The sequence below is a fragment of the Staurois parvus genome, unplaced genomic scaffold, assembly GCF_062004578.1.
Source record: "Staurois parvus isolate SC_StPar_1 unplaced genomic scaffold, SC_StPar_1.0 ptg000172l, whole genome shotgun sequence".
NCBI lineage: Eukaryota > Metazoa > Chordata > Amphibia > Anura > Ranidae > Staurois > Staurois parvus.
The window spans coordinates 2,824,299-2,842,192 of record NW_028317968.1 but is presented as its reverse complement, the minus strand read 5'-3'; the positions used below and the strand labels follow the sequence as shown (position 1 = coordinate 2,842,192).

The 17,894-nt window shown below is 37.4% G+C and overlaps 1 protein-coding gene across 1 annotated transcript in view; it reads left to right on the top strand.

Annotated features, from left to right (window-relative positions):
• Nucleotides 1–17,894, top strand: part of SRRM3 (serine/arginine repetitive matrix 3) — a 571,012-nt gene that overhangs the window by 540,995 nt on the left and 12,123 nt on the right. The window contains exons 13-15 of the mRNA XM_089676583.1: nucleotides 9,816–10,147; nucleotides 10,330–10,551; nucleotides 11,859–11,996. Of these exons, the coding sequence (XP_089532709.1) occupies nucleotides 9,816–10,147; nucleotides 10,330–10,551; nucleotides 11,859–11,996 (692 nt within the window). The remainder of the gene's footprint in view (nucleotides 1–9,815; nucleotides 10,148–10,329; nucleotides 10,552–11,858; nucleotides 11,997–17,894) is intronic.

The window sequence follows — 17,894 nt, the reverse complement described above, 5'->3', positions numbered from 1 at the left end:
CTGAAAAGGCGTTTAACTGCTCTTGGCCAAATCTGAGTAGCATTTATACTTTGATAACTGTCTTATTTCCTTGCAAGAAAAATACTTTTTTTGAAACTGGTACATTATCAGTATAATTTTCCCTGAAAGAAAATAATGATGGAATTTGACATTTTGTTATTTTTATTTTTATTATGACCTCAAACCCCTTTTCTGAGTAACTAAATTTTCTTTTTAATATGGTTAATAAAATGAACAATTTTAAAAATATTGCATATATCATATTGCATAAGAATATTATGTAGTGCAATTTGTATTTGATTCTTTTAACTTATGTTCATGTTTTCCTTACCACCTGCTGTAAGAGGCACATTGTTTACAAAGCTCAGTAGCTTAAGCTGTTTAAGGTTTCAGTGCAATATCGTCAGCTTAAAGCAGTCAGCTACTATTGTGCTGTTTCTTAAAAAAAAGAAGAAAAGAAACCCCATAGTATTCTGGAAATCCTTTGTCATGTATTAAATGCTTATTTGAAAAAAAAAAACAGATAACAACAGAATGAAAACATATTGACTAAAAAATGAAACAATGTTTACTAAAAAACCTTTGTATTTTCCCTTTAGATATACATATTTTACCAAATTTAAACATAATTCTTTTAAAATTATATAGCCCTATTAATCCAGTTGCAGAATGCAAACCCTAGGTATTTTCATGCATCCTTTGAAGATCTGGATAATTGTAGATCAGAACAAGGGGGCCACATGCTGCTACCATTTTTGGTGAAAAAGTTTGTGGAACTGTTGAACAAGTTATTAATCTTATTAATAATATTATTTTGCCTTCCACAGTGCTTCAATGTGGTGTTTGCAGAAAATACTTGAAAGTTTGATGTATTATAAAACAGTCCTGTTGCACCCTAGGGACTGGTTTATCTGATACAAAAAAATCTGCTGCTGGCCAGCAACTTAAACAAAGCAATAATGTATTAGATAAATAGTTGCTATGTCTGTGACACGTCCAGATTTTTGTATGAACAGCAGTGGTGATTGCTCAAAGGTAAACAAAATAGAAGCTTGATAATGTGTGTGTGTGTGTTATAATACAGTACAGCCATGATTGTTTTGTGTGTGCCAGTTTTCCCCATTCAGGTGAACCTCAGTGTACAGAACAAAAAGTCAAAGAGCTCATCTGTTATTAGATCAGCCAACTCTCCTGGATTCACTGGCAAGCTTTCAAAAAAAGCCATCAGCTTTCATTTTCTATGTATTGATACATATCTTTTATCAATTAGTGCAATATAAAACGCAATGTCTGTTTTTAATCAAAATATAGTAAAGGATAATGTTACTATACAGTTAGGTCCATATATCTTTGGACACAGGAAGAATTTTAGTTTTTTTCAGGTATTTACAAAACATATTCAAGCTATAGTTATATAATGGATATGGGCTGAAAGTGCACACTCTCAGGTTTAAGTTGAGGGTATGTACATCCAAATTGGAGGAAGGTTTAGGAATTACAGCTCTTGAGAGTAGCCATCCCCCCTTTTTCAAGGGACCAAAAGTAATTGGACAATTGAATATAATCCTAAATAAAATGTTCATTTGTAATATTTTGTTGAGAATCCTTTACTGGCAATGACTGTCTGAAGTCTGGAGCCCATGGACATTACCAAAGACTGGGTTTACTCCTTTCTGATACTTTGCCAGGCTCTAACTTTACCTGTCTTCAGTTGTTCTTTGTTTGTGGATCTTTCTGCCTTTAGTTTTGCCTTCAGCAAGTGAAATACATGCTCAATTGGGTTGCGATCAGGTGATTGACTCAGCCATTGGAGAATATTCCACTTATTTTCCTTCAAAAGCTCCTGGGTTGCTTTTGCGGTGTGTTTTGGATCATTGTCCATCTGTACTGTGAAGCGCAGTCCAATCAACTTTGCAAAATTTGGCTGAATCTGGGCTGACAGTATATCTCTAAACACTACAGAATTCATCCGGCTGTTTCTGTCTTCTGTCACATCATCAATAAACACCAATGACCCAGTGCCACTGGAAGCCATACATGCCCATGCCATAACACTGCCTTCACCATATTTTACAGATGACATTGTGTGCTTTGGATCATGAGCTGTTCCAAGCCTTCTACACACTTTTTTCTTCCCGTCATTCTTGTACAGATTAATCTTAGTTTCATCCGTCCAAAGAATGCTTTTCCAAAACTGGTCTGGCTTTTTAAGATGTTTTTTTGGCAAACTCTAATCTGGCTTTTCTATTCTTCAGGCTTATGAATGGTTTGCGCTTTGTGGTGAATCCTCTGTATTTGCTCTCGTGAAGTCTTCTCTTGATTGTACACTTTGACAATGATATGCCCACCTCCTGGAGAGTGTCCTTCACTTGTCTGGATGATGTGAATGGGTTTTTCTTTACCATAGAGAGGATCCTGTGATCGTCCACCACTGTTGTCTTCCGTGGACATCCATGCCTTGTTATGTTGCTGAGCTCACCAGTGTGTTCTTCTTTCCTCAGAATGTACCAAACTGTTGATTTGGCTACTCCTAATGTTGCTGCTATCTCTCTGATGGATTTGTTTTGTTTTTGGAGCCTTACAATGGCCTGTTTCACTTGCATAGACAGCTCCTTTGAACGCATGATGTAGGTTCAGAGCGATAGATTCCAAGTGCAAAACTCCAGACCTTAATTGATGAAGAAATAACAAAGGAGTAGCCCACACCTGGCCATGAAACAGCGTTTTATTCAATTGTCCAATTACTTTTGGTCCCTTGAAAAAGGGGGATGGCTTCTCTTAAGAGCTGTAATTCCTAAACCATTCCTCCGATTTGAATGTACATACCCTCAAATTAAACCTGAGAGTGTGCACTTTCATCCCATATCCATTATATAACTATAGCTTGAATACGTTTTGGTAAATACCTGAAAAAATATAAAATTATGCCTGTGTCCAAATATATATGGACCTAACTGTATATGCTAGCATTGGTGATCAACTTTTTGACTATGGACCTGATATTGGTTTAATATGTGATTACATTTTGTTAATGTGATTATAAGGGAGCTAAGCGTTAGTGCTCCTAATTTAGTGTGTATAAAGGCCAACTATAATATCAACTTCCATGCCAAGCATTTTCTGGCATTTTTCTTTACATGTAACAATCAGTATTTTTTGTTAGAAAATTACTTGGTACCCCCAAACATTATATATTTTTTAAAGCCCTAGAGAATAAATTGGTGGGTTTTGCAACTTTTTTATGCGATACAGTATTTATGCAACAGTTTTTCAAATGCAATTTTTGGAAAATTCACTTTATGGAATTTTAATGCACAAAAACACAATACATAATCCGATTTTTTTGTAAAATATAAAAGATGATGTTACCCTGAGTAGAGAGGTTTTTGTAAAATATAAAAGATGATTTTACCTTGAGTAGATAGATACCAAACATGTCACTCCTAAAATAGTGTATGCCTGTGCAAGGGCGACAAACAATGTAAATTTTACTATCCATAGACAAGATTTAAAAGTGTTTACAGGTTACCACTTAGATTTACAGAGCAGGTCTAGTGCTAGAATTACTGCCCATGGTCTGATGTTCGCTCACACGTGAGCGACGATCGGTGTTTGCATGCGTGCGTGACTGATATGTGCATTTGTGGGACGAGGGCACTACTTTTTATTACACTGTTGCTTTATTTTTTTTTATCACTTTTATTGCTGTCACAAGGCAAGTAAATATACTTATGATAACAATAGGCATGTGACAGGTACTCTTTATGGAGGGATCTGGGGTCTTTAAGAGATCCAAGATTGGTGTTTTCAAAATGGCACCGTTGACATCCAGGTAAACCAGAAGTGATGCCAGGTCATTGCTCCAGGTTACCATAGCGGAGAGCCAATCAAAGCCAATCCAGGCTTTGTGTGGCTCTTCAACCATCCAGTGGGACAGGAGAGACAGAGCAAGCTGTAGTAATAGCAATTGAGTGGCTAGTTAGACACTCTGATTGCTATTACAAGAGAACTGACTGTCGGCTCTAAATAACTGTACCGGGGAGATGCCTGCAGCTGCAGGTATCACGCTGGTACAATGGCTCAAACTCCAGCAAAAATTAATATAACATGTAGAAATTATATACAAATAACAGTGTTGCATTTAAAAGGCATTTCTGATTATGGTCTCTGTATAGCAGCATGCAAGTCTTGTCTCCTTGCATGACTTCCTAACAAACAAAATTGAGATTCCCATTTTGAAGTGCAAACTGAAACCTAGTCATTATATTAAATTATGGTTGCACTACAGTAGCAGATTTCTGTCCCCACATCTTTAAAAATCCTTTAGAACTGCAGGAGTGGTTTCATGATTCTTAGCTGTTAAGCAGAAATTGCTATATATATATATATATATATATATATATATATATATATATATATATATATTTTTTACAAACAGAGCTTTAAAACAAACCTGCATCGACATCTCCTTCAGAAGCTGCAGGTACTGTGGGGAAATTCAACTTCAGAGATCATAGAAGAGACTCTAAAATGTGATTGTGTCAGTTTCTGAACAGTTTACAGTACCTGCTGTTTGTTTAAATATAGAGGTTTTCAGGCTGGCAGTTAGTACTTTGATGTGACATTTAAATTCTTTTTTTAATTCTGATTTGGTGCCACTTTTCTGCAAATGTATTAAATATACAGTCCTGATTTATGCTAAAGTTTTTATCCAAGGAGGAAGGTGCGTACTTTGGCGACTTTTGTAACATTTTTTGTCTTACCTTTGAAAAATTGCCAATCCCATATTTCCTTCTGTATTCCTCAAAAATAATTATCATCATGTTGTAGACAACAGCAGTAAGTTATTTTCCCCCTATGTGATGATAAATTGGCAGCTGCCTCAATAGAGACTTTGTTTCACCTTCTTTGGAATCAAGAGTATTAGAAAAGGCTGAATGTGAGACACCTTCAGTTTAACTATATTACTCTGTATTACAATCTGTATCTCTGTATATACCTTGCTGGCTTTAATGTTTCAGCTGATGTTCAAATGTAAGCAAGTGAGATCATTTACACATGCCAATGTAGAGAATGTTATTTTAGAGGAAATAAAAAAAACTGTCACATTTGGTTTGGAGGCTGAAGCATTTGCTACATTTGCTCCATGATAACCTAACAATAGAAAGGCAATTTGGCATGTCTTGTTACTAGATATTGCGGTTAAGTATTACTGCAATAGCTCAAATGTAGTAAATAAAGTAGCACGTTTTGATACTGTGAGTACATAGCACATGAGCACCATAGTACACTATCATTATAATATTTTCACTGGAAAATATGTAATGTCTCCGAAGCCAAACTCTAGAAGAGGATAGTGTTGCTAAAGTAATGGTTCATTGGAATTGAAATAGTTAATCTTAAGAGAATCTTTGGAAAGTTTCTAGCACATTCTATGCATATGTAGCGTTATCCCTTACACTTGTTTTGTATACCTTATCATTCCAAGAAGGACAAGGCTTCAGAAAAGGTTATAGAGTCATATTGTATGTCCATAGTGTATCACTATAGGATCACTATAGGATTATGGCATATTACTCACATTTACTAGGTTATTGACAACACCTGCTTTATTGATTTAATGTTTGATACATATGGGTTGATCTACTAAAGCCAAATAGACTGTTCAGTTTGCAAGCGGAGTTGAACTTTGAATGGAAATTATGCTAACAGCATAGTGAATGAGCTGAAGCTCTGCTGACTTCCATCATCTAACTGTGTGCAAGCAAGAGATCTGTTTTCTTATTTTCCTTGCACATCGTTGCGTATTCTTTGCAAACTGAAATGTCACCACATTTACTAAGCTCTGGAGAAAATGCCCTTGTAAAGTAAACAGCCTTTTTTCCTTTTAATAAATCAACCCCATAGACTTTTAACAATCAAACCCTACCCTCCATAGTCTTGTGTAAGACTGCAGAGACTAGAACCTGTGCAAAACCAGTTGACTTCAAGTGTAGGCGCCGGCTGGCAGTAGGGGCTAATTCAGATCAATATTTGATTAGCCCACCTATATCTCAATTTTGAACTGTCTTGTTGTATGGCTATGACCACATTTCATTTTTAATATAATTTTATATGCAAAAAATTGGAAACATCAGTAAGTTCAATAAAATAACTATTGGTACACCTTTTGTTTGTGCAAATACCTATTGACTTGAAGATTACTTTACAACTTGGGTTAAACATTGCACTTAGCACTACATTTCTGAATCTTTACAAAAGAAATCTATAGTGCTTTTATGTAAATATTTTCTTACAATGTTTTGGCCTAAAGAAAAAGAACAAAAATGTTTTAAAAAAAGTTTACTTTTACTCAAGTATATATGAAATATTAGATACAAATAGTTGTATCTATGGTTGGGGTTGAACACTGAATGAAATCCCAAGCAAGCAACCACGTGGATGTAATGGGCTCCTAATGGCCACCCATAGGCTTTTTTTTAATTCATTGTTCTTTACTCCTTTAACAAATGGTTTTACTCAAAATGTATATATTTTAATTTTGTTTAATGGTGGAGAGTAAAGAAAAGCTGTCTCTTTTTCCAAAATTCTTTTTGCTGTTTTGACTGAATTGGCTTGTGTTTATGAACTTCTCATTCAAAACAAAGGAGTTGTAAAAATGCCCTCTGCAAAACTGCTGGGAACATTTCTGGTCTCTGTACACCTTATGCTATTATGACCACATCTTATAAGTCCACCACCGCTAAGGATCTCTCAGATGGTGGTCAAATGCACAGGCAGGATCCAACCACCTGTGACATTAGTGTCTTCTGCTTTTCTTTAAATGAGTTTGGCCAATTGAACACATTTATCCTTTAGAAACAGAAGAGAATAGAGGAGGGGGTAGAAGCTCCTAGATCTACTTATTATTGGCTGGGAAAGGAATTCACAGTAATGGAGGGCATTGTTCTCAAATTGGCTTAATTGACACTCCCCCTACCCCCTGCCCCAAAAGAACAATAGGGTCATAGACATATGACATTGTCAGTCACTTCAGCTGAAAGTTTCTATCTATGGTGAGCAGGGAGTATGGAATCATCACATTGCTAGTTCATGATGTTCTGCTTGCAGACTTTAAAGCAATAGTAAACTGCAATAAATAAAAATAAAATATCTTCTCTCTGCAAGTTAAGAGCATAATGTGCTAGTATGCATTGCATACTAGCACAATATGAAAGACTTACCTGAAAATGAAGCCCTCCAGTGGAGCGTTGTCACGGCTCCCCAGGGCTTCCATCTTCACTCGATCTTCCTTCCGGGTTCACGGGCTGTGATTGTTTGACTGGCCAAGCCGTGATGACGTCACTCCCACGCATGCACGTAGGAGTATCGGCCACAGCACGGCTTTTTCAGTAGCCAGCATACCGTCCATTGCGCTGGTTACATCACCTGTGCTGCTAAAGTAAATATCTCCTAAACTGTGCACGTTTAGAAGATATTTTCTCTACCTACAGGTAAGCCTTAATATAGGCTTACCTGTAGGTATAAAAAAAGAAAAAAATGGGACATTACTACCACTTTAACATATTGATGCTTTGCTGTCATTGTTTCTATGAATGATACCGTTGAGACAAATGAGATCATTTACTGAAGGAGTTGAAAATCTTCACACAGTAAATATAAGTAAACAAGAATTTGCTTTTCACATAATTGGATAATTGAAGTGAATGATTTATTGTGTGAAGATTGTAATTTCCTTTAGTAAATCATCATATATATGGTAACTTTTTCAAAAAGTGACTGGTTCTCCATAAAGGGAGAGAAAAGAACCTTTGATAGCAACTCCTCTTTTTTCAGATTTATTTTTTTAGATTCAGGTTTCAGATTTTGTGATGGGATTTTCTGTAGCAGTCTGTTACTTCCCAGAAAATCATAAATTAATTGTCAGAGAAGGTTCTTTGTTTAACTTTGTAAACCCAACCATTGTTTTGTATTGCTTATTTTTCTTGTTTTTGTGTGCTTTTTGTAAGAACATATTTTATGTCACCAATATGACTGTTAATGCAGATAAAGGGGCGATGTTTCAAACTTGATATTAAAAAATGAATTAAAAGGGAGCAGAATATTCAGGCATGCAACATAATTGTACAAAGAAAACAAATGTTTGTCCCTAACACCTCCTTTGCCCATTGTGAGTAGCAGAAACACTTAGCATGTATAATTCTTTCTGTATGTTTATTAAAGAGGTATTACGTGTTAAACTGTGTAAAATAGTTGCATCTCTAAGCTTTCAAATATGATTAGTATTGTCCTGACAGGAAATATGTGACATCTTTTCTTTTCACAGCTAGGAAGAAAACATATGTTGGCTAGTGGTATTGAATATCTTGAGGCATAACTTCATATCTATGGTTACATTTGTTTGCTAATATTTGGTTAACATCCAAATTGAACCAAAATGAGGCAAGGAACAGCTCCCTTTCTTGCAGCATTGACACATCACCCCCAGAATCTTCGTCATGGGTGTGCGTAGCCATTTATCAATACTTTTACTGTTTTACACAGTTCTAGCCCCATTTAGTTAGGTTTACTATACCTATGTCTTAGATATGTGTCAACATGAGCTATACAAGTAAGCTAGTATTGACATGATTTATTGAAAATGAACACCGTATTGGACATGCATACATTTTTAGAAGTCTAACTCCTGTTCAAAAAATGAACAACTATTTTTTATTTATGTTTTCTTTTTTTATTTTTTGTTCATGATATGTAATGCAGAACCTGACTTACCATTCCTTGCATTTTAAAGCCACCATTGTTCAGTTCAAGTTTTGGATACTGATGTATGATCCAATACGTTCTTCAAGAAAATTATTTCAAATTTAGAATGCATACACTAGCTGGGCTTAAAGTTAAAACCTGAGTAGAGGTTCCTTACATAACTAACCAAGGTCACTCAAACCTCGTGATTGGCCTCTTCAAGCATTTTCAAAATACAAGGCCAGGAAAGTGGGTTTGTGTGTTTTTTTCTTTATTATTATTTTTTCTCTCTCTCTATCTCTCTTGCATTTTTGTGAATCTAATGATGCACTTATGTTGCCCCACTTTTCCCTTCTCTTCATACCTTACCTACTAAAGGAGGAAATGCCACTTTCTTGGTAAGTGGATGTTAACCAAGAGGGACTTAAAAAAAAAAAAAAAAAAATCACAGTGTGACAAAACTGAGAACATGGGGTGCTGATGAAAGCTCAACAGTACTCTACCGGCAAAATAAAGGAGTTCAGAAATACTAAAATGAATTTTTTAAAAAAGACAATTTATTTTTCTCAGTAACATTTGTGGATTTTATTTTATTATTTTATTTTTATACTTTCCCCTCTTCCCTCCTCAATCTCTCTACCAGTTTTTGTGCTGTTTTGTCCAGATGTCTACCTCACTCCTCACTTTTTATTAGTTTGATTTTACTTTCTCTTTTTTTTATCCAATTAATATTTAACCCATATTTTTGTAATCTACATACAATTATTTTTTTTTCTTTATTTCCTTTTTTTATGTGAGACCTTAATTTTAGATTTCTCTCTTCCCCCACCCGCTCTTTGAAATAATTTCTTGTTTTCTATTTTCTTTTTGTTGCGTTTTGCATGCAAAATTGCATGAGCTGCATTGTTGGGGTCAGAAGGCTAAGCAGAAAAAATAGTCTCAGTGTAGAATCTCTGTGTTAACGTGCTGTATGCAACTGTGAGTTAACATTTCTGTTCCTTGCTGATGAAGTAGTGCTAAAGCATCTCCCCACCTTTTCTTTTTCCCCCATTTCTATTTATTTTCCTCTGCAGCGGCTGAATTCAATATCTCCATCATCACGGACACATGCAAAAGTGGAAACCTCACCTAGCCATCACAAGGGCAACAATCGTAATGATGTAAGGAGCCCAAGATCTGTTTCGTCAAGCAAAGGTGGTCGTTGTTCATCAGATGATAAGCATCGAAGAGACTCTAGGTCACCATCATCAGACAGACACCATGGGCGGACCAGGGGCAGAACCAGGATACATAAGGAGTCTTCTGTAAACTCAGGAAGCCATACAAGCTACAGTAGTGATTCTGAAGGGTCATTATTGTCACATACCACTGGAATGGAAAAGAACCATGCTGCTGCAGCCAAAAAGTAAGGTCATATTTATATAGCATATATGATTTGTTGGACTTGAAACATAGTTTAGCTGAAACCATGGTGAATGAAAGTAAATGATCAGCTTTTATTCAGGTTGTGCTTATGTCAATAACTACAAAAGAAATAAAGCTCTAATGAGATTATGGATAGAAATAATTAGGGTTTGTATGTCACAGGCTAAAAATAAAGCATCATCGTGGTAGACAGAATAGCTGCTCTGAGTCTTCATTGAAGCATATTAGACAGAATGCTGACCGAAAAAAGAGTCCAGCGCGCAGCACTGGCCACAGAGGCAGCTCCTGGAGTTCCAGCCGATCGCCATCTCGCTCCAGGTCACGTGACAAGAGGATGGCCAGAAGCAGGTCTCGATCTGCCTCTCAAAAGAAAACTTTAAACAGGTAAAGACTGTATAAAGTTACAATGTGTTTTTAGTTTTGTGATTTCACTTTTTGACTTTCAAGATTTATTGAAAATAATCTATTTTTTTTTAATAATTCATCCTTTTTTTGTCATGTAGCTAAAGTTTATATATAAATAAACATTTTTTTAAAATTCATTTTGCATAGAAAACGAAAGGGACCGTAACCCCTCTCAGTTATATGCTGTCTGTACTTGGTTGAGGAGATTTCCTTCACTCTCTGTCCTGAGGGGAATTCCTCTGTTAGACAGCAGTCCCCAGTGGAATGTTGACCCTCAGCTCTTGTTCTGGTGACAACTATAAAATGTGCATTTCCCATCACAGTGACAGTGACACAGTGAGAGTGGTCACCAAAACAAATGGATAGGCTTATCCTATCCAACCAGAATTGGGAAAGCAATGAAATTACACCTTAAACAATGGGCTATTATCAAGATCCTTGGATATGTGACTCATAACCATACATGGCATTAGTCAAATGAAAATATTTGAAGTGTTTAGTGCCTGAGCTGAGCTTCCAGAAGACATGGGAGGGAAATGAGGAAATATGTTGTATAGTGTCCATATCCATGCTTAAATAAGGTAACTGTACTACCACATAGTCCATCCTGGCCATATGGATGGTTAATTGTTGGCTTTAAAAGTCACAGGCACCATTTAGGAGTTGATCATCTTTATAGTGCAGAACCACTAAAAATTTAGGATTTATATTTTGTAAAAGATCTGCTTACAATCAATGTACATGGAATTAAGCTCCTTTACCTTTATGTAGATTTTGTGTACAACCTTCTGTTTTGTGTTTGCTGCTAAGTTAACAAAAGGAGAATACAGATTTATGGTTTGTAGCTTTATTTTATTATAACACCTTACAGAGGTTTCCCAGTCAAAAAATTTGTGAAGTAAAGTTTGTCTGGATGACCAGTAATCTATGCTAATGTATTTTTGTTATAGAGCTTGCACCTATTACAGATTGCCTGTCTGCATTCTATTGCTTTATTATTCTAGAGGCAAGTGATCTCAAAGTCTGGTCAAACTCTTGTCATCAAGCAATATGGTCATTTGTGACCAGCCTGATTTTAGAATTAAATTTTCTGCTCAGTTAGAAAAGCAGCACTCTTAAATTTTTATTTGTGATTATTAGAGCTTTTTCACCAAAATCCAATTATTGAAAATTATACAATCTGTGCTTTGTAGTACCTTCATTTTATTCTGTTTGGTAATTGGGCAATCCTTACTCCTTTCATTAAAAGTGTTTATTAACTGCTTATGTGCTTCTGCCTACACTAGGGTGAAGGATGGTGAGAACCGAACGCGAGTTAATGACACAGAAGCAGCAAGACCCCGCAGACGCTCAAGAAGTTATTCACCTATTAGAAAGAGAAGGAGGGATTCCCCTAGCTTTATGGAGCCACGAAGAATTACAAGGTAAAATAATAAACTAACCCAGACTATTTAATACGTATGTTTGTATGCATCTTTATTATGCATTCATTAAACCATCTTTGTAAAAAGCACTGTACATTACATAGCAGGGTCCACAATTTTGTATACATCACCTGTAATTATACGTAAAATGCATAAATATAATTGTATTATCACTATGCACTTCCCCCAAGTCAATCACAAAGTCCACACAATTATTCTGTCTGCCTCAGTCACATTAATTTGTTTTTTTCACAATGACTGTCACATGGCTTTCATTGTCACTGGTACATGACCGTCCAAGTAAAGTGACAGCAAAGAACTTTTACAAATATTTGTATCTAAGTAAGAACCAAGCACAACATGGCATGAAAACAGCAAGACCAAGTAGTGTCTAAATAAGACCAATTAACAAGGCATTTTCTTGAAAATAAGAAGACCCAGCCATCAGGGGTAACATTCATCTCCGGTACTGCCAAGCAAAACATGGTCCTTAAAAATCAATTTCTGGACCATGCTTTTTATCAACTTTGGATATAGGTGTCCGTTTATGACACATAGAAAAAAGGCGATTCAGAGGATCACAGCTATTCTCTGGTTATTCACAGTTTATGATACTCAGGAGATCAACGGAGATAATGTTCAGCTCTTCACTGGAGATCTGAGTTCTCCCTCCAGATTCTCCAGCCCAGAGCTGGAGAATCGGAGGAGCTGAAAACTAAGCAGCGATAATTTACCTCTGCTTAGTAAACTGATCTCTTACTGTAATCTCACAAGATTATAGTAAAAGCAGCCATTTTCCAGCGTTTGTAGACTGTTCTCCCTGCGTTAGGAGAACTGATCTACACCGCTTCATAAACGGCATTCACAGGAGAACTGTGTTCTCCGAGAGTTCCAGAGAACTGAGCAGCGATCAGTCACCGCTGGTTCATAAATGGACACCATAGCGAGGAAGAGTTAAAACCTTCCATGTGGGCACGCAAACAGAAACAAAATCCTGGCAGAATTTATAAACAATGTTTAGTATACTGAAAATTTATTTTTATTGCTACCTATGTATATACTGAGAGTAATTCCTTTCACTTTTTGATGTGTTTGACACCCATGAAGTACACAGGAAGTAAGGAGAAACTTCTAAAATGAGGGCACTTGCAGCAATAAACAGTTGATGAAAGTTCAGCTCTCCCACACTCTGAAAACCTAGAACAAAGAGAGATTGTTGACCTTAAAGTGCTACTAAACCCAGGACCCTGCATTCACTATATTTGGTCTCCCACAGTACACAGAACATGGAAATGAAATTATTATAGTAAATATAAACTGCTAAATACCTTTTCTCATCAGCAGTTAGATCAGTCGTGTGACTTCTATCAGTGTTCAGCTGAGCACTAGTTAAAGCTTGTAGGAAGAGTTTTCTTTCTGCTCTAGGGGGATGCGGAACCCCTGACCTCTGTCTAGACAGTGCTGATTGGCCCTGTGCTGATCACATGCACTCTCCCAAGAAAAAATAAAAACCTCTCTAGCAATACCCACCAAACTGAGCATGTGCAGAGTGATTCCAGATGATATGTCTTATCAGGAGATAAGAGGGGGACACTGGAAGAAGGGGAGGATCAAACAGCGTTTTTACACAATGCAGATGATTAACCCCTTAGGTTCCACAGTGATTATAACAAGCATGCTTTACTGCATATACAGACTGATTTTACTGTTGTGGGTTTAGTAACACTTTGAAAGGCAACAGAGCTACTTAGATGCCCCTGTGTGCCAGTTTCTCAACCAGAAAATAAATTATTGCATAGACTCCAGTTGTGGAATATTAAATCCTCATCATATAACCTAACACAGAAATATTATATAATAAAACAAAGAACATAAAAAGCTTTTAATGCTAGACCCAGTTAGAAACATACAAAAAAAAATAACTATAATCTTGTTTTAGTAATTTAGTTCCTGACTGCCAATACTGGAAATGATTGTCATATAATTGCTCCTGTCAAATTTTTATTAACTATTTAAATGTATCTGAGAGTTATGTCAGCTAGGATAGAAAAATTAGTTTTATGTTCCAATGACACTTGTTTTTAGATCTGAAAGACAGATAAATATTTGCCAGTTATTATTTATTAGCAATTAATATATTTAATTAGCATTACACTTTCCAATGAAATTGATTATGCAGGTATACAGTCATAGTATAGTTAGATGTGAGTAGCAATACTTGGGCAGCACATTTGACTAGACTAGACACTATTAATTGTCAGCGGGGGAATTTTAGTGTCTAAAACCAGGAAAAAAATTGTATTGCCACATGGCCTAACCATTAACCTTACTTAGCCCTTAGGCTGACCCTAATAGTTTATTCTTTTCTCACTCAAACCCTAAAACATAACCTAACTCCTTATAATAACACTTAAAGGTATTGCTTACACTCAACTCTTAACCTAACCCTGAAATGTAACCCTTAAATCATATACTGACACAAACACTTACTTAATTTAACTTAAATCTTAACCTAAGGATTTATTTCCTAAATCTAAACCTTCACCTTAGCTCATGACCTTAACCTCTGACCCAAAACGTAACTATTAACTTGACCCTAAAAATTATACTTTATCTGAACCCTAAAACTTAACCTAACAACCTCCCGAATTGTAAACCTAACCTTTGCCCTTGACTTAACCCCTATCCCGTACCTTATTACTAACCTTACTTAATCTAATAATAATTTAAGAAATTTTCAGACATTAGGGAATATTTATCCAATCTGGCCAGTTTGGGCAATCTCTGACACCCTTGGATGAGCCTTCAATGCTGGGGAGTTGATCAGGCAGGATGGAATTTCTCAGTTAATTGCTGTTATTTTCCTTTAAGAAAAGCTGTCATCTGTGGTGTATACAAAGCTAGGAAGAGAGGGAAAAGGAGGTGCCACTAAGTGCAGTATTGGCTTAAACTTTCATCCTGCAGGAACCGCCAGTGGAAAGAGTCCGAGGATAGTGCTGGAAGTAGGTCCAGGGAGGCAATCTCCCTGTAGAGCAGGAAACTACCCAGCTGACCAGCATGGAATGCACGGGCCTGTAGAAGGAGCTAGAGGTTCCAAGCACGTAGCCTGTGATTACTGCTATCCCCTTGCGGTCCTCTGTGTTCCTCCGGTGACGTCACATCCGCACGTGCATTTCATGCTGGTCGGCCGGGTGGTTTTGTGCTCCCTTCACCTACTTCCAGCACTATCATCAGACTCTTTGCACTGGTGGTTCCTGCGGGATGGAGAGGAGTCCCCCCCCCCCTTGAATATGCAGATATGCCTGTTTTTTTTATCTATTCCTGTGAGTGCATTCCTACCATGTATCTTTAAAGTTTAACCCAATACTGTACTCAGCGGTGCCACCTTTTCCCTCTCTTTTTTCCACTATACAGAGCTGGCTTACTCTGCAGGATGGCAGCCACTTGTTAATTCTCAAGCATACTAAGCACCCATAAACTCACATTGATATACAGACTTTATAGGCAGCAATTTTAATTTATATTATTGTTTGTGTGCACATGTCCTTTACCTCTTTTTGCGCCAGAATTTCATCTTTTTGGTGTTTACAAACCTGTCTGCCTCCCTACTGTGTAATAACAATCTGATAGAACTGATGGTCAGCCCGGAGGCTAAATGAAGGAGGTCGCACAGCAGACTGACAACACTGCTGCCAGCTGGAAGGCAGTGGCTTAACATTGTCAGCCTGCAAGATCTAGTATCTGTTCATTAATATCTAAAAGTAGCCTTTCAGCTGGCTGCACACATTGCAATCTGATTGTAAAGTGTACCTTAGACTTATGAGCAATTATGTAGTAAAGGGGTATACGTGATTCAGTATTAAGTGAATACATTGTTTAGATAGATATTTGCATAATACAGTTATTGGTATATCTAAAGGAGTGTGTATGGAGATTGTACGCAACATTGTAATATATTTTCTTTGGTACTTTATCGAACGCCAAAAGTATCAGTCTGTCCTGTACCAAGATTAACAAAAATAGATCCTGTGCTGCATTTAGATCTAACATAGCAAGTTCTTGGAGCTGAAAACAACTGATTGATGGTTGGAAAATCTAGCATGTTTAATTCATACTAAAACAAATTTTCCTGATTGTACAGGACAAGACAGACTTTTTAAAACTTTTTTTAATTATTATTATGACTGGGTTATATGCAGCTACCTTTAGTTTAATAGACACTGGCAAAAATGTAAGGCTGCAGGGACATCACCCTACATAACTCCTGTCACTCTTAGCCCTCATTTATTTTGTTAGTGTCCTACGTGATGGGCCTCTTCTCTCTACCAAGAGAAGCCTACCTTCACCTAGGGAGTTTTTCTCTTCCACTGGATGAGTATAATCCTAGATGATGCACGATCATAGCTGCACCATAGACACTGCTGCTCTTCATACAGCTTCCAGATAAGTTGATTCCTTGGTAGAGCCTTGGGGGACCATACCTGGACCCCATCTGTTGGAAGATGTGGGGCTGGCCTTTAATGTTATTTTGTATTGGATCCTATTGCATTTGCTTCCCTTGGCATGTCGTGTGGAGTTAGCCACAAAGTGCTTTACAGGTTCAGAGCTGTGATCTGCCTTGTGCACATTCTTGACCCACATTTTGACTCTCTGCCTTCCTCTGGTCATCCAACCAGCCAATCAGCCATACCAGTCTCCTCCTTCATTTCTAGAGTGGAATTTTCTAGCACAATTTCAGAGTTCATGGCCAGAATGTCTGGCTTTATTGGAGTCATAGACAGAAAAAGATCACAGCTGTTCCCCCTCCAACCTATCCTCCTGAAACGGCTTTGACTTTTCCCTTGGGACAGGCACAGTACAAATAAAGGTGTCAACTGAGGAGACCCCTTGCCTCAAGGATCAGATCAGGAGGATACATCTGCTACAGACATTTCTCCTAAGCTAAAGGAAACTGTTGCTACACTTATTAAAGCTGCACACTTTAGATTAGCATTAGAGCAAGCACAATCTGCTCACATTAAGGTATCCAGTATGGGGGGGTCTCTAAAATTCCCAATACCAGGTCCATGTGCTGATTAAGCCTGTCCTGCCTCATGTGAAGAAGATCTTTCTTCTACTAAATATTTCATTCAACGGTATCCTATTGAGCAAAGTTTCCTTAGGGAAACGGCATTTCCTTTGGTGGATCCAGCCATTTTTTGCTTTAACAAGACCCTCACGGTCCCTGAGAAGGATTATCTTGTGTTCAAGGACCCAGTATATAGAAGTTTAGAGGTCCTTTTTTTGCTATGACAGGCCCTGTAATGCAACCTGTGGCTGTATCTGTGGCAGTCTAGCACATGATTGTTGTCTGGACCAAATGTATGGAGCAGAATTTCAGAACCACCCTTATGGAGTCCTCTGTCCATAGTCAGTTGGAACATTTGCTCACACCATTGTGCTACTGTATGACTGGCTTGATAGATACACTGCACCAGATTTCTAGGCTGAGCCTTCCCTCTGTACACATGAGCAGCATTTCCTGGCTTAAATGCTGGTCAGCAGGTCTCCCCTGCAAGAAACGCCTTGAGCGATTACCTTTTGAGGGCAAATGCCTGTTTGGTCCCTCCTTGCGTTAGTGTATCCAGAAGATCACAAGGGACAAGAGTACCCTCCTCTCCCAGAAGAAGAAGGCTTATGTGTCAGCCAGTAGATTCTCTACTTCAGAAGCTAGAAATAATTCCTTTAGTCCAAAACCTCCAAACCAAAATACAAAGTCATTTAGTCTACCAATACCAAGTCTAAGATAGGAGCATACTTTCATAAGATGATGTAGCTCTCCAAGTTAGCTCTGGAACCAAGTGATGTGGTGCTCCCAGTTCTCAAAGCGGGGGGAAGTCAGTCAGCATTCTCACCACA